We start from the raw sequence: 22341 nt of genomic DNA on the forward strand, positions 1-22341 counted from the left end.
AGCAGCCCATTATTTGTCAAAATGACCTCAGCGCGCCCAACATATTTTAATTTTTTAATTTTATTCTTCTTAAACTAATTTAATTTTTTTTCTCATCATTCATCCCCTACACATTTGGCATTGAAAATCTTAACCAATTCAATACAGCCAAATGACATTTGGATTCACCACGCCCACAATTGCCCTATATGCTCTATAATTATTAGCACTCCCATTCTCATCGACATTCTTCCAACTTTTGTATCCCCAAAGAACAAAAATACATAACAAGTTACTTGTTACGAAATTGCGCATCGTCTGAACAAACATTTGTCTGGCTAATTAACTTTCTACATGAGCCAAGACGAATACATTAGGAATTCTCAATAAAAATAAAAACATTCATGAAACATTACTTGGGACTTGTAAACTAGAAATATAACTTGGACACGTAAGCTGATAATTTTCTCTTCTTAACCACGAAAATATGCGTCAAAATGTGGAATTGAAACACTTCAAACATCAGCGCATTTTTCTTTTTTCACCTCCTTGAAGATTCAAGAGATGATACCTTGTCTTGCTTGCTGCTGCCAACTGAACAACAACGAAAGCCATCAACCCAAAAACAGCAAATAATATCAAGACCCACAAGTAATAATAATGATTCAAAGCATCTAGTTCTATGAAATTGGAAGATGAACTTACGGCTAAGCGCTGAAAGTTCAGAGCTCTTCAGCACGCGAAGCCTCTTCACGGTAGATACAAACATGCTGCAGATTACAAATTAAGATGTACAAGTCACAAAACAACTCAGTCAAATACTATTGTTTAAATAAGTTAAAAGGAATCTAATACTATATTACCGGGCAGATTAAACAAAAATAAAGACAAAAACGGGGTATTGTTTGCCATAGGCTCATGGCTCATTAACCAGGTGAGGATATATAATATAGACAAATAAAATCTCAACTGCATTAAATCCACAGTGGTAAGATGCTTACTGCCATGGGACATCCCCAACAAGCATCCTGTCTCCTTCATTATCCTCATAAACAAGTGTATATTCACCACTTCCGTCCAATAAACCGGTAATTGCTTTGTCTTCCTCTTGCTTCTTCAGGATTCCATCCTGGCGGGAATCTCTTTGAGCTAAAAAAGAAAATATTCAGAAAATTAGATCTCAGTGTTTAATTACGTTAATGCAGATTGAAATTACTAATCCAAGAAAAAATATTTTTGATGCTGATCACGTGCAAAAACGTAGGTAAAAAGATAAAACATTAGTAATAACAATAATTGGAGGAAATCACTGAACGTATAATCCTTCATTACCCCCCAACAACCCCCCCCAACCCCCCCCCCCCCCCCCCCCCCCCCTGGTTCCTCTCTACTAGCTGACGCATCATGGGGCCACATGAAACCCTATTCATTAAATAATTTGTTTGGTGAAGAGAATTTGACCAAAGCTGAAAGGCCACATCTACCTTACAGAATTGGTGACATCTATAATGCAAATACTCTATGTTTAAGGGAAAAGACTGACCAAATTGACATCACCAAGTATGCCCTCTCTTTCATGTTGAATAAGTGGATATTGCTACTTAAGAAATTTATCTAGCAAGCCCTCTATTTCAACTCTATGCACTAACATATTGACTAAAAAGATATCAATTAATGAAGGAGAAAAAGACATGTAGATAACCTGCAAGTAGGCCTCTAAAGAGTTCATCAACAGCAGAAGAGAGATTCTCATAACTGTCATAGGCTTTGAGATCCACTTTTCTCCCAATTGGGACTCCATCCATATTGATCTTCACGAATAGGCCTTTGGTGCAAGACTCGACCGGTTTTTTACAGGGAACCTTGTCTGGGACCCCATTTTGCGACTCAGAAGCTGGTTTTGAAGAGCTACTGCTTGCTAGGTTCTTCCTGAATGATCGAATTGGAGGCCAACCCACGACTGGAGAAGGAGCAGTCCTATTTTGTAGAGCAGAAGACAGAGAAGCACAATAAAATCAGTACAAAGAACGTAGATCTCAAGCAGCCTTCACAATGTGAAACATATGTTTTAATACCGTGAAATTTTTTTTATCAGTTCTGTAGTTGCCATAACACGACTAAAAACAAGACAACCAAAAAACCAATGAAATTTCTTATTCGCAAATATAACCAACAAGGCCTAATGCTTACAAATTTTGGCGTACCATATATTTCATTTTCTATAATTTAGATGAAGAAGGGGATGTATATATACCTCGCAAGAAGGATGGTCAAACATGCATTGATGAAGAACAAATCGGAATTTCACATGTATGGAGATTAAGGCTAACAAAAAAGGAAGGACGAGGGCCTATATCTTTAAGTTTGCCCAAACAAGCTCGTTAAAATTGACGGAAAAATATAAATTATATACATACGTAGAATCGGAAAGCAGTAATGACTGTCGCACTAACGAATGAATATACAGCTCTATTTGTTATCAAAATAATGGTTTCATTTAAAATTCAGAAATATAAGCATTAAAAATTTCAGCAATTATGCATGGACCACAAAATATCTAACAACGTGATCTGGGAATGGATATCCTGTCCAAAAAATTAAAAAAATACGCATATAATAGGACAAGTGGGAGCACCTTTTCTGAGAGCTGTTGGGCACAGCAGTCATTGCAGAAGATTGGGAAAATGCTTTCTTCTCTGCAGTCTGCAACTCTACCACGTTACTGCAACGGGGCTGCGACGCTTCCTGAGCCAAAACCGGCGAGCTTTGATGTGTTGACGGTACCTGAAGAAAAGATGGAGTTTTTGTCTGCTTTTGATTGTGCTGGGTCTTTCCCTGGAATGCTGAAGAAGGCCACGGAGATGACAAAACAGCCCCTCCTGTGTTTTCAGGGGAAGAGAACATCTGTGTTTGGCTTCCATTGCCGTTGTTATTAATGCTAGTGTTTTGGGTCATGGGAGTAGTGGTAGAGTAGTACCCAAGAGAGAGTAGAGACTCGCTTCTCTCTCTTTGGTTTTTCATTGTGTTATCTGTCATAGACCAGTCCTCGCCAGGAGGACCAAGCCTAAGCTCCAACTTGTTCTCCTCTGAAAGGCCACGCCTTCTTTGTTCATCTCTGTTGACCAGCCACGCTCTCTCTTTGGGAACCAAATCTAAGAACTGAGGGCAGACATCATTTCTGGATGATCCATCCATCTCTAAACCAGGAAAGACTGTCCTGGAAATAGTCAGATGAAAAATCTCCTTGTCTCTACAACTGTTAATCGGCACCAAGAGGCTTCGAGCACCTCACTGTAAAATGCAAAAATATTCACAGGTTATAAACTTGGACTAGCAAAGGAGTACCTAAAGACTTCAAAGCTCGGTTGTTGAACAAAGTAACACGTGGAAATATTAAAAGACAAAGTTAGACCTGAAGAGGTTAACCGGAGCTCAAAACTAAAGCCCACGTCCGCAAATTATCAAAAAGCAGTTATTTTGAGCACTGAATCGAACTTACCACAAAAACAGACATCCGAATCCAAGCCCAGGTGAATAAAGTGGAAGAAACACGCTGATATCTCAGCGACCAAGTAAGAAGATAAGGGAACACGAACAAAACCCACAAACTTTAGGAGCTTCAACCCATGAAAATCTTCAAAACAAACGCCCCGCCCCTGAGAGTTAAGCCTAGAGCACGATATTATAAAGCCCGAGAGAAACCCCACCAAAGAGAAAGAAAACCCAATGAGATAAACAACCCAAAAGCAAAGATAGAGAGCAGAGGGAGCTATTATAGCACGGGATTGATATCTAGCTTTTCGCTTTTAAAAACTTTTATTTGCACGCTTAGTGGGTTCCTCTCTCTCACTCAAACTTGGTATATAGATGTTGCAGATGGAGATTTCGAACAGAGGAAAAATAGAGAAAGACGATGATAAACCCAGAGAGATTCCCCTTACTCAGAGCCCAAAACAGGAACGGAATTAGATCACAACGCACGCAACCAGGACCCCCTAAAAAACGTTAGGTTGTTCAGTACAGGAAGCAACCAAGCGTGCTGTGCTGACCTCCCCCCTAAAGATGCCTCCCCTCTGGTCTACCACACTTTACCAACAAACAAACACGCAGACTAGCCTCTCTTATTAGCACACAATCCCAAACATCTCGCCCTTTATTTAAGTCTTGTCGAAAAGAGAAAGTTACTAAGGCGAAGACTAACGGGACATGCTGGCTACGAAAGTCACTGAACTATTAAGTCCCATATTAATTAAGTTGATTTAACGATACCCTATTAAGGAAAAAAAAAAAAAAGAGACTCGCGGCCTTCTTGAACATTTGCCTTTATTAGTGTTAAGAGTGAGTGGTTAAGTAGGAGATAATTAAGGTAACTTAAATTGAGAGAGAGACACTTGAGGCTGAATTAATTGTTAAATGTTGGGTTGCTTTCTAGGGAGTCATGAATTAATGGATGGGATTATTTACACGTATTTAGTATTTTATTGAACCTCAAAATGATAGAGAGAGAAGGGTAGAGGATTTGCAGGGCTTGTGCGATACAAACGAAGTTTAATGCAATCGAATAAGATCTATTTGCTAAATATTTTGTTAGATCACTTTTACATCCCTAATTAATAATAACCTGTTGTTAAGATGCGATGCCAAACTTTACATATACAGCCACTCGACATTTGATCGGGAAAACCCAATTTTGAGTTTAGACACAAGGCTCGAGAGAACTCTGATCCCTTCACAGTAGTCTAAAGGAGACCTTCTTTTTATGCGCTTTTTGTGTATTCATGAATCAAAACTCCCGTCCGTACACCACCCAAACGTTCTGAATAACTCGGCAAAAAAGTCGCCCGATCATTCCCTCTACGTGGTTAGGTTAACCCACGTTCTAGATGGCTAACTAGAAAAACGGAACTTGGAAACTATACGACGACAGTACCGTTTTATATAATTTCGGCTCTGTGATCCAGTTTAAGAACACAATCCTCTATTATTATTATTATTTCATTACATCATCATACGACTTAGGCTGAATGAACCTAACATGCCGCATTTCCTAAATGGACAGACAATTCCTAGTCAACTTAATTGGGCATATTCGTATATTGTGTTTTTTTTTTTTTTTTTTTTTTTTCATATATGTCTTCTGTTCTCATTTAAGTATGTTTCATTTATTTTGAATAGTAAAATGGACAAATACCGCATCCCCACGTGTTAAGAAGTGAGAAATGAAGTTTGGAATGTGTTGTTTTCATCAGGATGATAGTACCGATCGGTGAAGCAATCAACGGCACATTAAGTTCACTATATTCCAAAAACAAAATCTCTGGGCGATGCATGCATGGGTGCATTTTCCCTCGTGCATGTTATAATCAGCTCAACCTGAGCTGCACGAGGGATATAAGATCGAAAAAGAAATCTACGTGCCTGCTCATAGCCATAGGTATCCGATGCTAGAAATTCCATTCAAATTTACTGTTCAAAGGCCGTATGACTGTCTTTTTGTTTCATTAGAATGATAGGTCGACAAAAAAGCATATATATTATAATGAGAGAAAATAAAATAGTTTTTTTATATGATGGTGGATAAAAGTAGTTGTTACATGATGATCGTGTTATTGTACTCTTTTGATGTTGAGGATATTTAGTATGCCTAACAAAACACATTGCAGGATTGGAATGATATTGGTACGTACGTAGCGATCATAAGATAGGATCGAAGAAATGTTGAACACGTCATAAGATAAGAGCAACGTGATTAACAGTTCCTGTATATTGTACATGGGCGAATGCTCATATATAACAGAAGATATGAAATATTTTCCCTCCATTTAGCATAAAATAAGCAGTTGCTGGAATGATCATGTGCTAGCAATCCATTCTAATAAATTCTACCATTTTTTTTAAATAAGAGTGCCAACTCATTAATGTATAGAGTATGGTACTGTAGGATATATTCATTAATATTGAAGGATAATGAAATATTTAATAAATAATTATTTAATGATAATAAATGTGACATGTCTTATTATTATTTAATGAGATAAAAATAGGATGATAATGAAAAATATAATATCAGAGGTTACTCGAAATCAATACAAGGGCTTCAATGTCATTTCATCGTCCGATTGTAAATTGTTCAGAGATAAACTCGGCGATTTTATGGTTAGTGCATAAGTTAATGAAGTGCAAGTCTTAACCATGGTGTAAACAAACCGTACCACAAAGGTTTCAGAGGGGTTAACCTGTAATCGCTGACGGGGGAGGGAGCAGTGGTCGGCTGGTCTGGTTGGATACTGGGAAACGCATCCTACACTCGCTTTAGCCCTGCCCCTCTCCTAAAATCTAAGACTTGCCCGACACGTGCCAATGCCAATGCTCTGAATAAAAACAGAGCTAAAACAGAGCTCCTGGTTTACGTGGGACGGGGGTACTGTCTCTTTCTCTCTCTCTCTCTCTCTGTCTCGTGATCTCTTTCTCCGACCACCCAACATGCTCGACCTTTAAGGCACTCTTTTCCCAGTCGGAGGAAATTATTTTGTGTACAAAGTGTTCGTATGGTACTGTATTTATATTTTGACGCTCTCTTCACCAATTTACTGGAACCGCTCCCACTTTCAGTTCCAGCGCGTTGGATTCAACTTACGGAATTAAAAATAAAAATAAAAAATTTAATCTATTATTAAAAAATTAATTTCTTCTTTTTATATTTATTTATTTTTTTAAAATACACACTTATAACTATCATTTTTTTTATTAAAAAGAATCATAGAATGTTTTAACTATTTAAATATTAAACAAAGCATACCTGTAATGCTGCATTTTTCTATGAATAGTGCTCAACCTTACTACAAGTTTATTTTTAATTTTTTTAATATATTTAAAAAATAAAAAATATATCATTATATTTAAAATTATTTTTTTAATTATTAAGTAAAAAAATAAAAATAAATCTTTTTCACTGGACGCCCGGTACAGTTAAGTGGACAAACTAGCTTCTTTTTTTTTTTTTTTCTATTTCTTGATTATAGTCTCTGGAGTCGCGTGGACATGGAATATAGAATCTTTGCTCTATTACTATGCTGGCTTTGCGAACTGCAGTAAATTTAATATACGTATATATATTAATATTAGGATTAAAGAAACTAATATTAGTAGATATTTTCTAATTCCTTACCTGTTTGTACAAATATTTTAATATTTTCTAATAGTAGAGGTAATGTTTGGATGAAAAATATATATATATATTAATATGAGGATATGTTGTTGGAAGGCGTGCAATAGCTTAGTCTGAGAAAGGACATCTTAACAAGGGGATTAGACAATGATCAAGTCTCAAGATCAGCCGTAGAGTTGAGCATGGACGGTGATGAAGAGATTGCGTAGTAAAAGTCGTATCAAAGTTTATCTTTATGAGAAGAGGTCGTATATGTAATGATTTTTTGTTCCACAGGGGCGAGATATGCATCGGAAGTCAGCCGAGGCGCACTCAAGCCTTTTGAGTCCTATCATCGAAATAACAACAAAACTTTCTGCTACTAGACAGAATAGTAGTTGTGCAACGACGGTATAAATAATTTAAGAGTACTGCTTTGTAAGAGATAAATCACGGCATTTGATATGGTTATAACCTTAGCCCCGAGCCATGGCGCAGGATGATAAGGCGCGAATTGAGATGCATGGTTGCCGGGATGGATTTGGCGGACATGATCACGAAAAGATCAGTCTGTTATTTTGGTAATCCTGACTGAGCCTACACCGACTACTATTACCGTCCATTGTGTTGATTAAGACCCTTCCTTGCCGCTTTATGATTTTAGAGATTCCACTACTTTTCCTTCTCCACATGTATCTCATTGCAAACAAAGGATTTGATTGCAAGATTTTTGTAAGGAAACAAGTGTTAGGATGCTAAATGCGCACACTTACTTCAAACGGCGGGCTTGTCTTTTTGTCACAAAACTCATTAGTTTGCTAGTGGGATTGTCTTCCTTCGAAGCAAACAATATCTCGGCCTATTATAGGGAATCAAAGGAATGAGAATCAGTAGGGTTTCTCGAATACCAAACTGCGACTGCAATTCAATGACAACATTTGTCGAATCAGTACTAACAGTAACGTAACACTCTACCATTAAAAGAAGCCTCGGAAACCCATCATTATGTAAAAGTTAGTTGCCGAAAGCCAAACAATAATTCCTTGATCCCCAGGTGGCATTATTAAAACCTCCTTCCTTGATGTCCTCTCCCTCTCTCTGTGTCTGTCCTGTGCTTTCCACATCAATGTTTTTCTGATCTCACTCTTCCATGCCTTTTGACGCTTTGCGAGCAGCGTGCTAGAAAGAGGGCTGCTGGGCTGCTTAGTCCCCCAATCTGTGAAGAAATCCAATCTCTTACCTTTTTCCCACGTTTTTAACATCAAATCATCCACACCACCACCAACTACAAGCATATCGCAATATTAGTGCATATCCCCAACTTTGTTCGTGGCAGCCCCCACCATTCTTTTCATCTAATATATATTATGATATGTTCACTAACAAGATACATTCCCACATCCCCTTTTCTTGGCTTTTCTTTTGTTAGTTTTCTTCCATGTATTCATTACCTCCATCACTTGTCCTTTTTCATTTGTTTCTTTTTGGCCCTTTTTTTCGTTTCCTTAACCTAAAGATTGTCCCCACGAGCCGCTGTTGTACCCAATTGTATTACAAGTAGTGGGATCCACTCCTAATTCCCTCAAAAAATGATTTCACAGGTGAAAAAAACCGGGCTTCAATCATCACACAGGCTGAATATAAAAACTTCTCCTTTGTAGAAGAACGTACGTACGAGATATGTTATGGAACAGACATATTAAATCTCAACAAAACATGCCATCTAATATTAATGTGTACCTAACACATCAAATATCCAGTGTGGTGATATTTCTCTACCTAGAATTAATGTTCTGAGTGCCGTAAATGTGTTTGGCCATATCCTCTAGTATGGGATAAATTGATCACGCACACCGAAGAAAGCTTGGGTTTTTATTGGGTAGAAAGAGGTGGGTGTTGTTAGTGCTTGTGATTGTTATAATTAGATGCGTGAAAAAGAAATAAGTGAGAGTCGATAACTATCATCATGAACCCTCTTCCGATCATTATTATTGGTTAGGACTTGGGAGATTGCTTTTTTTTATTAAATATTTATCTGTAGGACTGCATGTAGTCCTTTCGTATGCGATTCTGCTTCGATTCTCGAACAAATCCAGGCCGAGTTTCCGCAAAAGGGGACCAATATGTAGTCCTTATCTAATAAATAATGCTTAGCATATAGTGTAATTAACAATACACCTATGATTAGATAATTAGTAGGTCTGCTTACTCTGAGTCTGATCAATAATGACGACTTCTTTTGATTCTCGCATGGATTACGTCCAGATTATATTTAGAAAACAACTCTCTCTCTCTCTCTCTCTCTCTCTCTCTCTCTGTACCAGAAAAAGGGCAAAAGAGAATATTTCGCAGATTTCATAGCTAGGCGTGCTGAGGAAGACACACTTAGGTTTTGCCACTTGGGAATAATCCTCCCCAGGATCTCAACAGATAATTCCACATTATTATGAAGACTAGAGTCAACACAAGGACAGCCGGCACTCGTATAATTATTTCATACATAATTCTTGTTTTGCGCAACTTGTATATATGTGTTGTTTTTCCTTATGAAAAACTTCATATTTACATTCTTTATTTGTATTAAACCATGCGCACCGGCCTGCAATATTTTCTTCTCTACATGGAAGGAAGCTGATCAGCCATCTCTTTCTAATGTACGGGGTACCTTTATCATTAAGAGTACTAGCCTGTCTTCTACCTTTATGAATAAAAAAGCCTTTATGCTCGGAATGACTAGTGGGAACGCACTATGTGTCTTTGAATCATTGCCTTTTAGAAAGAATAATGCTCATATCATATGCATACAGGTGTTATGTTTGTCTGATTAGTAAAATTCACCATCCTGCCAAGAGAAAGAACACGATGAAAAGTTGTCAGGAAGGTGGTTTAATTTCTTTGTTTCCTGAACTTCATTTATGGTCTATTTATTGTGTTGCATATATAGCAAATTAACTGTTTGGCCGATAAGAAAATATTAAATAACAACGGATTTTTCTAAAAACTCTTGTTTAATTTGAAAAGCTTTTCCCGGCCATTTTGATAAAACCCAATTGCATAAAAGCAATGGATGGAGGACTAAAGGTTTTCGTGCTGCATCTAAGAAACGTGGGCATGTCATCTGGACGTTGACGAAAGTTGACGGCCGGGAGACCATGTCAAGGAGTAGTCCAAGAAAAAAAAAAACGATCAAAATACACAAAAGGATGAAACGTTAACTCTCCATGTCTCTCTTTGCAGCCTCAACAACGACCCATATCGAAAGGGGAAAAGTGGCGAGTTACCAACGTTACAAACTTAAAAGAGTTTTATTATATACAAACACAGTCGCGCATTAATCTGTGTACCAATACTTATTTATTCATACTTAAAATTTAAATTAACACTGTTTTTAATAAAATTTATTTTTTAACAAATCACATCATATTAGTACACAGATTAATGTACAATTGTACTTACAACTATATTTTTCTAACTTAAAATGTGATCTTGATTTGATTATGAATAAGTCTTTAAAGTTAGTTTGAGGACCCTCCACCTAAAGAAAAGTTTCTTCAAAAGGCTTTTAATGATTTGATCACACCAATAGTTCATTTTCCTCATAATGAGAACGCCATTTTCCTTTTCCTTCTGAACAACTATACTATTTACTGATTTAAATGATATATATTCATGTCTTTTTATAATAACAATTAGCTATAAGCAAGTTCGTGTATCAATTTACACATCGATAATTTTTTTTATTTAAAAATATATATATATAAAGAGAATAATAAAATCTCATATCTTATGAAAATTATTTCTGTTTTCAATTTATATCGTTTCGTTAAACATATGCCTTATATATCAATATTGGTGTACTAATTAATGTACAAACCTTGCTTGCAATAATATTTTTCCAAAGAATAGTGCCAACGTGCCATGTCTATATATATATATATATATTTGAATTGTGACGGTCGTTTTTATAATAAAATTATAAAAAAATCACTATTTTAAAATAATCGGTCAAAAGAACAGTAATTAATGTGTAGGTCTTGAAAGTGATCTTTACTCTTCATGGTCAAGAAAAAGAGTGTCATTCCTCAACGACAAGAACCTAATGGTGTTACACGCCATGCCATGCCATGCCATGCTCTCTTGACCGACTACAGTACTGGTTAGTTCCAATCTGCTTGTAAAATTCCACATTCTCACGCAGCTTTTAGACTCGAAATGTGGGATTCTTGCTGTAAAGATCGGTCCCTCTTTCCCTTATTAGGCGTTGGTCAAACAAAGTACTTTGTAAATATGTGTCATTGCTACCAAACTTCAGGAACTAAGCACGTTTGTACAAGCATGGCATCTAAAATGGAATATGCTATTCAAAATCGATGTGGACCGAGAAAGCCCAGGAAGCTAGCCAGCCCAAAATCTGAGCCCAAGCTCCGAGAGAGCAGATCTTTGAAACCCAGATGCTGGCCGCTGTTCTTTAGGGTCCAAAACCCACATAAAACTTGCAAGAGAATACAGTGCTTTTAAGTTTTCAGCAGTGTGGAAAACTTATTTAAGCCCATGGATTCGCATCTGTTTACAATTCTCTAGCATAGAATTTTTAAAAATAATTATATTTGAAAAATTTTATACCATATCTTTTACATGATAGAATTTAATTTAAAAGATAAATTTTAAAATTTAAATTTTATAAATCAAATTTAGATGGATTATTCAATATTCGACTGTAGAAAGAAGAAAAGAGGCCGCCTAACGTGATCCAGTGAAATAACTGCCAACTAGCATTAGAAAAATTGGGCTTGGGTTATCAAATAGAATAATTGTAAACGAGTCGGGGCAGTGACCTCTCAATTTTATTTTCTGGTCTACTTAATAGCACCTTTACAACCGATTATGGATAGCCCAAATCCATAACATTACGAGCCCATAACAAAATATGGGCTTGGACTCTGTCTGTTTAAAAGCTCTTATCTGTTGAGAAGTCTGCCATAAAAGATACAAAAAATGGAAGGACCAGCTCCTCCCTGCAGCCTAGTATTCTCCAAACTCAAACCTTCAAACTTTTGCCACAGCTCCTGATTAAAGTGACTGATAAAAAGGGACCTACCACCCTTTGTTTCAGGCATATACGTACAAGATGGATCCAACTGTAGTGGGGCCTCTCCAGCACAGATATTATTGATCTATGCCATCAAAAAATTTATAAAACAAAAGGAATTGTGCTCCCTTTTCTGTACGACATGCATTTCCAGTCTGGATCTATAATTCATTACCTACTGCAAAACAAACTTTCATTAATACACATCATCAAAACTCCATGCATCTTCCTTCTTTTTGGCCTACTGCCCTTCCATCCCAACATTGCCCAGAGTTCCTCCAAAAATTCTGTTTTATAATTAATTTAACGTCTTTTTTAGTTTTTTGTTTGCATAATAAAGAATACAAATATATATATATATATTAAGAGTTTTGTTATATTCAATTATTTTTAGTAAAAACTGCACATCAAACTTTTGATATGTTAATCTTGTTTTGGGGCTTTGTTGGAGTACATATCTTGGCGTTTGCTGCAGGTTAGATCTCTGTGTCCCTGAGCCTGGATATTATATTTTTACAGTTGTCTTCTGTCCACGTGCGAGCCTACCCCAGTCAGAAGCGGGTCCCCGAGTTTTCAACCCTTATTCAATGTATTGGCATTACCCGAGGAACTCCATTCTTGTACGTACATTATATAGTCATGTTCGAAATCATGATCATCGTAATGGTGCGTTTATTAAGTGATAATTCGTTTACAATTCATGCTCCTCCGACATCCACTTCTTTGCCTATGCAATAATGGTGGAGTACACTGCAGATGATCGGGGCATATGGCATCGATCTGTGAGTTGTCGGTTAGGTCAAAGCTTTGAGTCAACCTAGTTCTTATTTATTTTACCATAACATTACTTGTCCATTGGTTTCTCGGCAATTCATCGGCGAGTTTGGTAGATTTTGGCGGGACTTTGTGGGCCCAACCCAACTGTGTTTCATCCTTTTCGCAACTTGTGCCCAAACCTTTTTATTTTTATTTGTTTGACCTCCCCTTATACCTGGCCCCTTCGTTACCAATCCCCCTTGAACTTCTTTTCCCTATTTAACCTTACCCTTTCCAGTAATTTACTTACAACTCCTCTACGTTTATTGATTTTATTGTGATAAATAAATATAACTACGTGAATCAAACATTTTCTATATTATCACTAATTTAATCTATAAATTACTTTAAAAAACATTTCTTTTATAAATATTTAAAATAATATAATTTCGAAATATTAATATTGCAAGTAATATTTGTATAGAAATTATAATAATAAATTATTGATAAAAGTACTCGCTCTTCAAACATATTTTACGAGAAAAGAAAGATAAATATTACTAGGTTTCAAAACTATTAACCATATAGGTAAAAAGAAAAATGATAAGTTAAGAATATCATGATTTAATTGTATATAATCTTGTTTTTTAAATGAAAAATTTGAATTCAAAATTCTCTCATTTTCATTATATTAAAAAAGAAAGAAAAATAATAAAATTATAACTATTTTATAAATTAATGTAAAAAATAATTATAGTTATTTTATTATTATAGCAAAAATATGGATCCTAAATCTTAACTTTATTTTGAAGAAAAGAAATGTTTCAAAAAAAAAAAAAAGTTATACGAATTGCACGAGTTAATAAATTAACGTAAGGGTGATTTGGTAAAACAGAAAAAAGGCACTCCAAATATCTGCACTTGGTGCGTCTGCAGAGTGAGAACTCTCTTCCCCCACGCTCTCTGCTTCTTTTCTCTGCAACTGCAAGTCGTTCTCTCTGTGTCATGTTTTTTTAGTTTAGTTTTGGTCACAAGCAGTTTACGCTCAGAGAAAAACAGTTTGCCCTTGTCACACTCACCGTAACCAAACCAGCGACATGCTCTGTTACACTTCTCTTTCCCTGTCCTCCTCCTTCACGCCCCCTCTGATGCATCAAACTCCTCCATATTCATCTTCTTGTTTTTCTATAAAAAATTAGGATTCTCTCTCTTACCCTCTTACTCTGTCTTTTTATTTTGCTCCTCTATATAGCTCAGCTTCTTTAATCAATTTCGTATTTCTAATCGTCGTTTTCCAGCTTAAGTTTTAGCTGCTGGACCATGAGTTTTCTACGGGCATCTCTTTTGTTTTCTTTCGTTCTTGTTCTTCTTCTACTTCTTGTCCAAAGTCACCCTTTATTTTCGTACCCGTCCCCAATGAACTGTACGGATACCACGCGCCTGTGCACGTCGTTTTTGGCCTTCAAGCTCCGGCCTAACCAGACCCTGGCCGTGATCGAATCCATGTTCGATGTCCTCCCCAATGACATTACTGTCGAGGAGAGCAGTGACGGCCTTAACTACCTCTTCATCCGGAAGAACTGCTCGTGCTTACGCACCACTATGCAGTACGCGACCAACACCACGTTCACGGTGAGATCCAACGAGGGGTTTGTCAATGACTTAGCTTTCGACGCATACGATGGCCTGGCTTTCTTGTTGCCCAATACTTCGAGGAGGGCCAAGGTCGGAGCTGTCGTTTCGTTGAGGCTCTTCTGTGGCTGCTCCAGTGGGTTGTGGAATTACTTGTTGAGCTATGTGATGAAAGATGGGGATAGTGTACAGTCTTTGGCGAGCCGGTTTGGGGTGAGCATGGATAGCATCGAGCAAGTGAACGGGATCGAAGATCCTGATAATGTCACTGTGGGTGCTCTCTATCACATTCCTTTGAATTCGGGTTAGTCTGTTTCTTTTTCTTTACTGCTTTTGTCATTGTTATTGCTTCATATGGGATTTGCATTTCAAACTTTCCATGGGTTCGGGTTATATCAGCCAATCAAATTTTCAGGTTCTTTGGGCGCAAAATGCAGTGGTTATATATTGTTTGCATGAGCAATTGTAGTTAACGAAATTCTTGATTAACAAAGTTAAGGTTTGAATTTTGGGTTTGGCTTCAATTTTTGTGGGATGCAAGTCTGTGGTCAGGATTCCTATTGACGTCATTGGTATTAGAGACTTTGTAATGCGCGAAAGGAAGGATCTCAAATTGTCTAATTTGGGGCAAAGAGCAAACGACATTATTTGCTAGAAGAACTGAAGAAACGCCGAATGATAAGTAAATCTGTTGCCAGCGCGTAACTTATCAATAGTTTTAGAACTATTTTGTGTGTTAGGTCTTAGAATAAAAATCGAATCCATTCGATTCAATTGGCTTAATCATAATGGGGAGAGAACAAATTGTAATTGGCTGCACACATATGTGATTTCTTTATGTTAGTTTTTTTAATGATGCATCAATTTTATACATTTTCTTATTAATATTGGATTTGCAAACTAGAGTTGACGTTCCATCATTACCTTAATCATAAGATTAATGTTAATTGATGTTCACGTTTACATTTTTCAGTTCCTGGTGAGCCTTATCCCTTGGAAAATGATAGTCCTCCCACTCCTGTTCCCTCTCCAATTCCCTCTCCAACTGTTGACAGTTTCTCAGGTATGGATTACAGTATCTTCATTAAAAAATTCAAAGAATTTTGCTAGAACGGTGCAAAGTGCTTGTTCTGTTCTGTCGTGCATACCATTGTTATAACATGACAACTAGTTACTTCAATAATAATAGCGTTGTCCGGTTCCAATAAAAAATAATTGAGTTATGGCTTACAATTCTAAAGATGTAAAAACTGTTTTGGTCTGAATGTAAATGAGCAATGCTTACCTCTACATTCAAGTATGCATTGCATATGTATAAATTAAACAAAGTTGCTTTCACTGCATACCGATTAGCAACAGATTAGCAACAAGGTGAAGTTCTTACAAAATTGCAAATAAATCCCTGTTGAGGGGAGACACATATTGGCTGTGAACAATGCTAAGTATTGAGTTATAGTTGTTTTGATATTTTCAATTTATGGCACAGAGCATCATGTTAATGATACTGAACTAAGGCATTCCCTTTTGAGATCGGGGTTAGAAATATCTTGGTTTTGTGTGATTTCTTAATTTCCTATTTTAAGTTGTTTTTTTTTTTTTTTAAAAATAATTTCCAGCTTGTTCTTTCTTTTCCCAAGGTCTTCCAATCGTGCTTCAACATAAGTGTCGTGCTGTTGCAGTTATTTCTTATAGGTTTAATAGCTTCGATACTATTCGTTTGCAGGTGATCAGCAGAATCACAAGGATCATATGCCATATGGATGGATTGCTGGGGGTGCGGGGATTGGTCTGGCACTGATTGTATTAAGCATAGTTGTTTGTATTTCCTTGAGGTTATCAAACTGCTTTACTCAAGCCGAAAGGAGTCACACAAAAGATCGTGATGACAAAGTTTCTCACAAGTTTCATATTCTTCGAAAGCCCAGTTTTTGTTGTGCTTCAGGAAGGTATGTCTGCTGCAAGTCTCAGGATGTCAAGCAAACTAATGGGGAATCTAGCAACTGCCAGACTACTACTCCAAAAGGTATTTTGTCCTAAATACTTTTTCTAGACTTAAAATCGTATCCAGTTCCTGAGGTTTCAGTTAGAAGTTGTGCTGTCCAAATGTTTGTAATGTGTACTTTATAGCAGGGAAATATATTAAATTGATTGGTTTAACAAGAAAATTATATACCTGCTCAATTGGATACATAGGAATGAATTATGGAAACTAATTGCAAAACTACTTATATGGCGTAGCCTAAGTCTCGCAGAAATGCTAATCTTGTATTTTCTGTATGTTTGCTTCCATTGCTAAAGGGGCAAAAATGTCTAGATGTTTTCTTAATGTGGCATGGATGATCATAATTGTAAATTATTCAATGTACAATGATGAAGCTTAACTTTAGATCTACTTATAAAAAAAAAAGTTTTAACTTCAGATTTTCATAACCCTGCTGTGCAAAATTGGGATAGCAATTGATCGGTTAATCTGAAGCTCCTGCCATGTTCCATGCTTTTTCTAGACATCTACTATTATGATATTTTTCTTATTGTCTTTATGCTTGGGATACCTGACTCTTGGTGTTATATTATTTCTTGCAGCTCTAGGGACCAATGTGTTTGACATGGAGAAGCCTGTGGTTTTTACATATGATGAAATTTTTTCTGCAACCGATGGATTCTCTGAGTCAGGTCTTCTTGGGCATGGAACATATGGTTCCGTGTACTATGCCCTCCTTCGTGACCAGGTTAACAGCTCTCTAATTTTGTGGTTATAACTCAGATTTCCTGTCTGTCTAAAGTAAGCTTCCACTGTGAACTCAGTAATAGGTTTGAATATTTTGTAGGAAGTTGCTATTAAAAGAATGACTGCTACAAAAACTAAGGAATTCATGGCAGAGATGAAAGTCCTGTGCAAAGTTCATCATACAAATCTGGTAAATCTCTTTGTAGCAATAACAATGACTGAGTATCTTTTAGCTTTGGAATTTGTAGCTTTCAGCAATTCAAAGCTTTGACGCCTGCTTTGGATTAATTTTGTCAAGGTAGAGTTGATTGGCTATGCTGCTACTGACGATGAGCTCTTCCTTATATACGAATATGCCCAGAAGGGTTCCCTTAGAAACCATCTGCATGATCCTCATAACAAGGGTAAGAATACACATTAATTCTTTGCTGAGCATATGTTTTATTGTAAGTTTGTAACAAATTAGTTGTACTGACTTTACTAGTTTCTCATCTCTTTAAGACTTGATAAAATCACTCCCTATGAGAATATTTGTGTCTTAATTAATCAGAAGGATTTTTTTTGCTGTGACTAGGATGTATACAACTTTAAATAGAAAACCTAACATAGTTCCAGCCCTCTAACGAAGATACAGAAAGCTCAAGCAAAAATATGTTTTTAGCTCCAAGAAAGTTAGTTTCTGATACAGATACTTGTCTTCAAATCTTTTGCCCCATATTTTGACTAATTATGATAACAAGTTAGTGTGAGAATTATAATGAAATAAAAGTGATGCTGCTTACTGTCGCTTTAAATGGATTTGAAACATTAGAAAATGTCCACAATATTGATGTACTTTTTTTTTTTTAGAAAGTCCCACAAAATTGATGTTGTAATTAGTGGGGGCAATTTTTGGCTTGGGGCCATCCATCTAGTCCTTCGCCCCTGGTTTTAGAACAAGGTTCAGCCTCACCTTAAATGCCTATGAGAACAGGTCGGCTTAACCAGTTTTGTATAGGGAAACTTCCAAGGGTGTGGTGCACGAGACCATGGTTTACTCTACAGGGGTAGGTCCGAAGGGCCCTACCTTGGAGAGGTTCCTTGACATCCAGAGAGAGAGAGAAAGAGAGATCAGGCCGGCCACTATACTGGCTGATTTTGTGGCCATTTTTCAAAATTATTTATTGTGACTTAATTACAAATTTTTAGCCTGGTAGTGGAGTGACGACTGGTATGTTATACTTTTAAGTAATTTAAAATGTATTTTACATCATGAAATGAAATTCAAGGTGTATTATATTTTCTCACCCTAATGTATGTGTTGATTGCATTGTCTTTCTAAACTTGGGATAAATTTGAACTATCATACCCTAAACTGGGTGATTGGTTGCCATGACCATCCCACTATTGAAGTTTGTCCAATTTCGGTTGTACATCCTATACGAGAGCCTAGTGTATGAGGTGCTTGGTTCAAGTCCTGCAAATCTCCATTCCATTAGTTTCTTCTGTCTCCTTGTATAAGGCCTGCAATTGGTTTAATTTTATTTGACATGCCCATGTGTGAGGGGAGTTTAATGCTGGTGTAGATGTGAGATTCATATTTGCGGGCCCACAGTCTAGCAGTTTTTTTTTTTTTTTAAGATTTGAAAGTTACTAATGCTCGACTAAGCCAGACATTTGAGAGGGGCTGAATCCATGTCCACTAGGAGTTGTTGAGGCTTGTGCATGCCTGACTCTCAATAAAATGGGATCTGTGGATGCATTGAAATAGGTGCACAATTTTTGTCAATCAATTTCCTGATCCTCGCACCCTCTCATTTTTTTTTTTTTGGATCGGTAAATAAGGATTTATTGATGAGAACTAGGCATAGCCCAGTTACATGGGACATATGCAAGACCAACACCTAAGCATGATTGACTAGGGATACAAGGAACACCCTCTCATTAAACCTGGCATTAAGGTCAAGGCATGGTGCATAGTTCTTGGCTTTTAGACCTCCAAATTTGCAAAATGACATCCTTGCATGCATGACACATGCATGCTTATATATACTATTAAAATCTGAAAGGGAATCATTTGCTTGTAGATCATACACCACTTTCTTGGATCATGAGGGTTCAGATTGCCCTTGATGCTGCTAGAGGTCTTGAATACATCCACGAGCACACTAAAACTCATTATGTACATCGAGATATCAAGACAAGCAACATCTTACTTGATGGTACCTTCAGGGCAAAGGTTCAAAAAATTTCACCCCCATTGTTACACTTGCATAATCCTTATGTGCATGTAGTCCATCCCACTAAATATGTTTTCCCCATCTGCATTTAGATTTCAGATTTTGGGTTGGCAAAACTTGTTGGAAAAAAAGGTGAGGGAGAAGCTACAGCAACCAAAGTTGTTGGTACATTTGGTTATCTGGCTCCAGAGTAAGCAGCTTCTCATAGTTGGCTACTGTGGTCCTTAACAAGAAGGTTATCTAGCTTAATTGCTTTCCTGTTTCCTTGCAGATACTTGAGTAATGGTCTTGCCACCACCAAAATCGATGTCTATGCATTTGGTGTTGTTCTTTTTGAAATTTTATCAGGGAAGGAGGCAATTATACGAACAGAAGGTGTGATGATGAAAAATCCTGAAAGACGCATGCTGGCATCCGTCGTAAGTTCTCCTAATGAGCCATAATATGTCTGATCGGTTCATGAAAGTTTTTCTCCTGTGAATTGGTATCCTTAAACCCACATGACTTGACCTGCTCATTGTACTGAATCTGGAATGCCAGAAGATAAAAAAGAATCTTTTGTAGAGTAGCTTGACTTTGTCCTCGTGAATAGTTCAATGCTTGGTTCTCTAGGATAAATGCTATGCTCTCTACAGTTGGTTGAGGTTCCAATTTTTTTGTAAGACTAGGCTTGAGACACTGATTGTGAGGCTTCCTGTCAAATAAGTCTATTTATAAGTGTTCCCATTAAATAAGCATTTCCCCACCATAACACTCCGCAGCTCTGGTATCTTTGGAACTGAGAAGAGTAATCTGTTGAAGTCACTTAAATTCCAATCTTAGGGCTTAAATACGTTGTACTTAACTTTGATTTAGTCACTCTGCAAAGCCTTAGATTTGTGAATGATTCGTTTTTTCCTTCAATTTTCTCATACAAGGATGATTTGCCTGTATTGTTTATGAAGTTGCAGTACTAAAGGTTTTGTTTGTATGTTGGAACTGTTTCCTTGCGCGAGGATGCCTGTTAGATGCTGATTTTCTGAAGCTTGTGTGAAATTTCAGATGTTAGCAGCTCTAAGGAACTCACCTGATTCCACGAGTCTGTCAAGCATGAGGGATTACATTGATCCAGATATGATGGCGTTGTATCCACATGATTGTGTATTTAAGGTTTGTGTATTTTCATTGCAGATAGCTGTTTTTTTTTTCTTAATTAATAATTTGGCAATAAGAATCTAATGATTGCAGCCTTCCTAGGGAGAAAGAGTTAGTTTTTACCAAACCTCGTCCAATACTAAAGGAATTTTTGTGGGGAGGGGGATGATCAGAAGAGAAAATTATAATGATTTTCTGACAAACTCAACGTATAAATTAGGTGGGCAAATTGATCTGTTCAAGGGTTAGCACAATATATACCAATAAATTGGTCTGCACTAAGATCCACCAATTGTTTGGATTATGAATATCTGGTTTGATTTTGCAATTGATTCCCACCCAAGAAAGAGACCCTGCGTCTACCCTACTATATAGTGACCCGATATATCTTCTCTAGCTTGGAACCATATCTATATCGAGTTATAATGCCACGGAAACCTAGTTGTTGATGCTTTATATTAACAACTTTCTGGCAAGGGAAGTCATATAGAAATATGCTCTTCCATTCTGTTAATTTTTTAATTGCACCGGAAGTTGTGCTATAGTGACTTACACCTCATTTTCTGTTTGTCACTCTCTTTATTTAGATGGCCATGCTGGGGAAGCAATGTGTGGATGAGGATCCCATCCTACGTCCTGACATGAAGCAAGTTGTGATTTCCCTGTCACAGATTCTCCTGTCCTCTGTGGAGTGGGAAGCAACCCTTGCAGGGAACAGCCAAGTGTTCAGTGGCCTTGTCCAAGGTAGATAGCGGCAGAAGTACTTTCTTTTCAACCCAATACCACTTTGAAGTCTTCCCTATTTATTTTTATGGCCATGCGTGTATTCACTGTATTGTATAGCTCTGGTACTCAAGTGAAGTGGTAAGATAGCGGTATGCTTTATTATCTATTTTGCCTTCATTTTTTTTTTTTTTTTTTTTTTGTTTGCCTTTCAAATGTTCTATACTTTTTGAAGTTAGAGTGGGGAAATTTTGATGAAAATATCATGATGTAGGCTGATGTAGCTGAGGGAAAATGATGCTTTAAATGTTGCTTTAACGCTCTCCTTCAAGAAAAAGAAAAAGTTCGAGCCAGCTGGTGTTATAATTAAATTGGATTTTTATTTTAAATTTTATTTTATTTTATTTTATAAGCAAGCAAGCATTTCATTAAAAGAAAGGGAGAAAGATACACTAGAAAGGTTAATGCACTAATGATGACTTCAAACTTCATGGCAATCTCGTAAAACTGCAAGTCCATTACAAATTTACAATAGTTCCTTTATGTGAAAATCAAAAGAGAAATAGTGGAATACGTGCTTCTTCTGTCTATTTGTTATCAACCTTTTAAAAATTTCAAGATCTTTTAATAAAAAAGCTTTAAATCATTTTCTCCAAAGAAATTTGCACCCTTAACCTATCAAAAAACCCATGAATAGATTTTTGTAATAAAAAAATATTAGATGTATTGTTCTCCACAATTCATATGTATGCTCATTGATTTAAAATAAATTAAATGAACTTTTTCAACTTTTAATATTATTGAGATAAGGCCGTTTTGAAACCAACAAAAAAAAATAATAATAACAACTTTCTTATAAATGATTTGTTAGTCTGTACAGAGAATGAATGTTATAATTAGTGATCTTTATTTGTTGAAATAACATTGAAAGTTG

General features: G+C 36.6%; 2 protein-coding genes across 2 annotated transcripts; one reads left to right on the forward strand and one right to left on the reverse strand.

Moving 5' to 3' along the window:
• Window positions 1-260: 260 nt before the first annotated feature.
• LOC122281900 (auxin-responsive protein IAA26-like) lies at window positions 261-4110 on the reverse strand. Its single transcript, XM_043093766.1, has 6 exons — window positions 3479-4110; window positions 2615-3270; window positions 1682-1956; window positions 981-1128; window positions 685-749; window positions 261-573 (listed from the first exon to the last, which is right to left on the reverse strand). Exons 2-6 carry the CDS (start codon window positions 3172-3174, stop codon window positions 521-523), a joined length of 1101 nt encoding a protein of 366 aa, XP_042949700.1. The 5' UTR covers window positions 3175-3270; window positions 3479-4110; the 3' UTR covers window positions 261-520.
• Window positions 4111-13903: 9793 nt separating this feature from the next.
• On the forward strand, window positions 13904-21576 carry LOC122281909 (lysM domain receptor-like kinase 3). The gene is made up of 11 exons (XM_043093778.1): window positions 13904-14907; window positions 15577-15666; window positions 16327-16626; window positions 17187-17332; window positions 17432-17521; window positions 17630-17735; window positions 19398-19549; window positions 19643-19740; window positions 19822-19969; window positions 20592-20699; window positions 21272-21576. Exons 1-11 carry the CDS (start codon window positions 14292-14294, stop codon window positions 21434-21436), a joined length of 2019 nt encoding a protein of 672 aa, XP_042949712.1. The 5' UTR covers window positions 13904-14291; the 3' UTR covers window positions 21437-21576.
• Window positions 21577-22341: the final 765 nt, after the last annotated feature.

The sequence above is a fragment of the Carya illinoinensis genome, chromosome 1, assembly GCF_018687715.1.
Source record: "Carya illinoinensis cultivar Pawnee chromosome 1, C.illinoinensisPawnee_v1, whole genome shotgun sequence".
NCBI lineage: Eukaryota > Viridiplantae > Streptophyta > Magnoliopsida > Fagales > Juglandaceae > Carya > Carya illinoinensis.

What these genes read in the sequence shown, in the direction of transcription:
- LOC122281900 (XM_043093766.1), bottom strand. Translation starts at nt 3,174, where the DNA reads ATGGATGGATCATCCAGAAATGATGTCTGCCCTCAGTTCTTAGATTTG. An exon ending in CCCAACAGCTCTCAGAAAAG is followed by an intron (nt 1,957 to 2,614) that starts GTGCTCCCACTT and finishes TCTACAAAATAG; the next exon opens with GACTGCTCCTTCTCCAGTCG. An exon ending in CTTTAGAGGCCTACTTGCAG is followed by an intron (nt 1,129 to 1,681) that starts GTTATCTACATG and finishes TTTCTTTTTTAG; the next exon opens with CTCAAAGAGATTCCCGCCAG.
- LOC122281909 (XM_043093778.1), top strand. Translation starts at nt 14,292, where the DNA reads ATGAGTTTTCTACGGGCATCTCTTTTGTTTTCTTTCGTTCTTGTTCTT. An exon ending in TCACATTCCTTTGAATTCGG is followed by an intron (nt 14,908 to 15,576) that starts GTTAGTCTGTTT and finishes TACATTTTTCAG; the next exon opens with TTCCTGGTGAGCCTTATCCC. An exon ending in GCATGATCCTCATAACAAGG is followed by an intron (nt 17,736 to 19,397) that starts GTAAGAATACAC and finishes ATTTGCTTGTAG; the next exon opens with ATCATACACCACTTTCTTGG.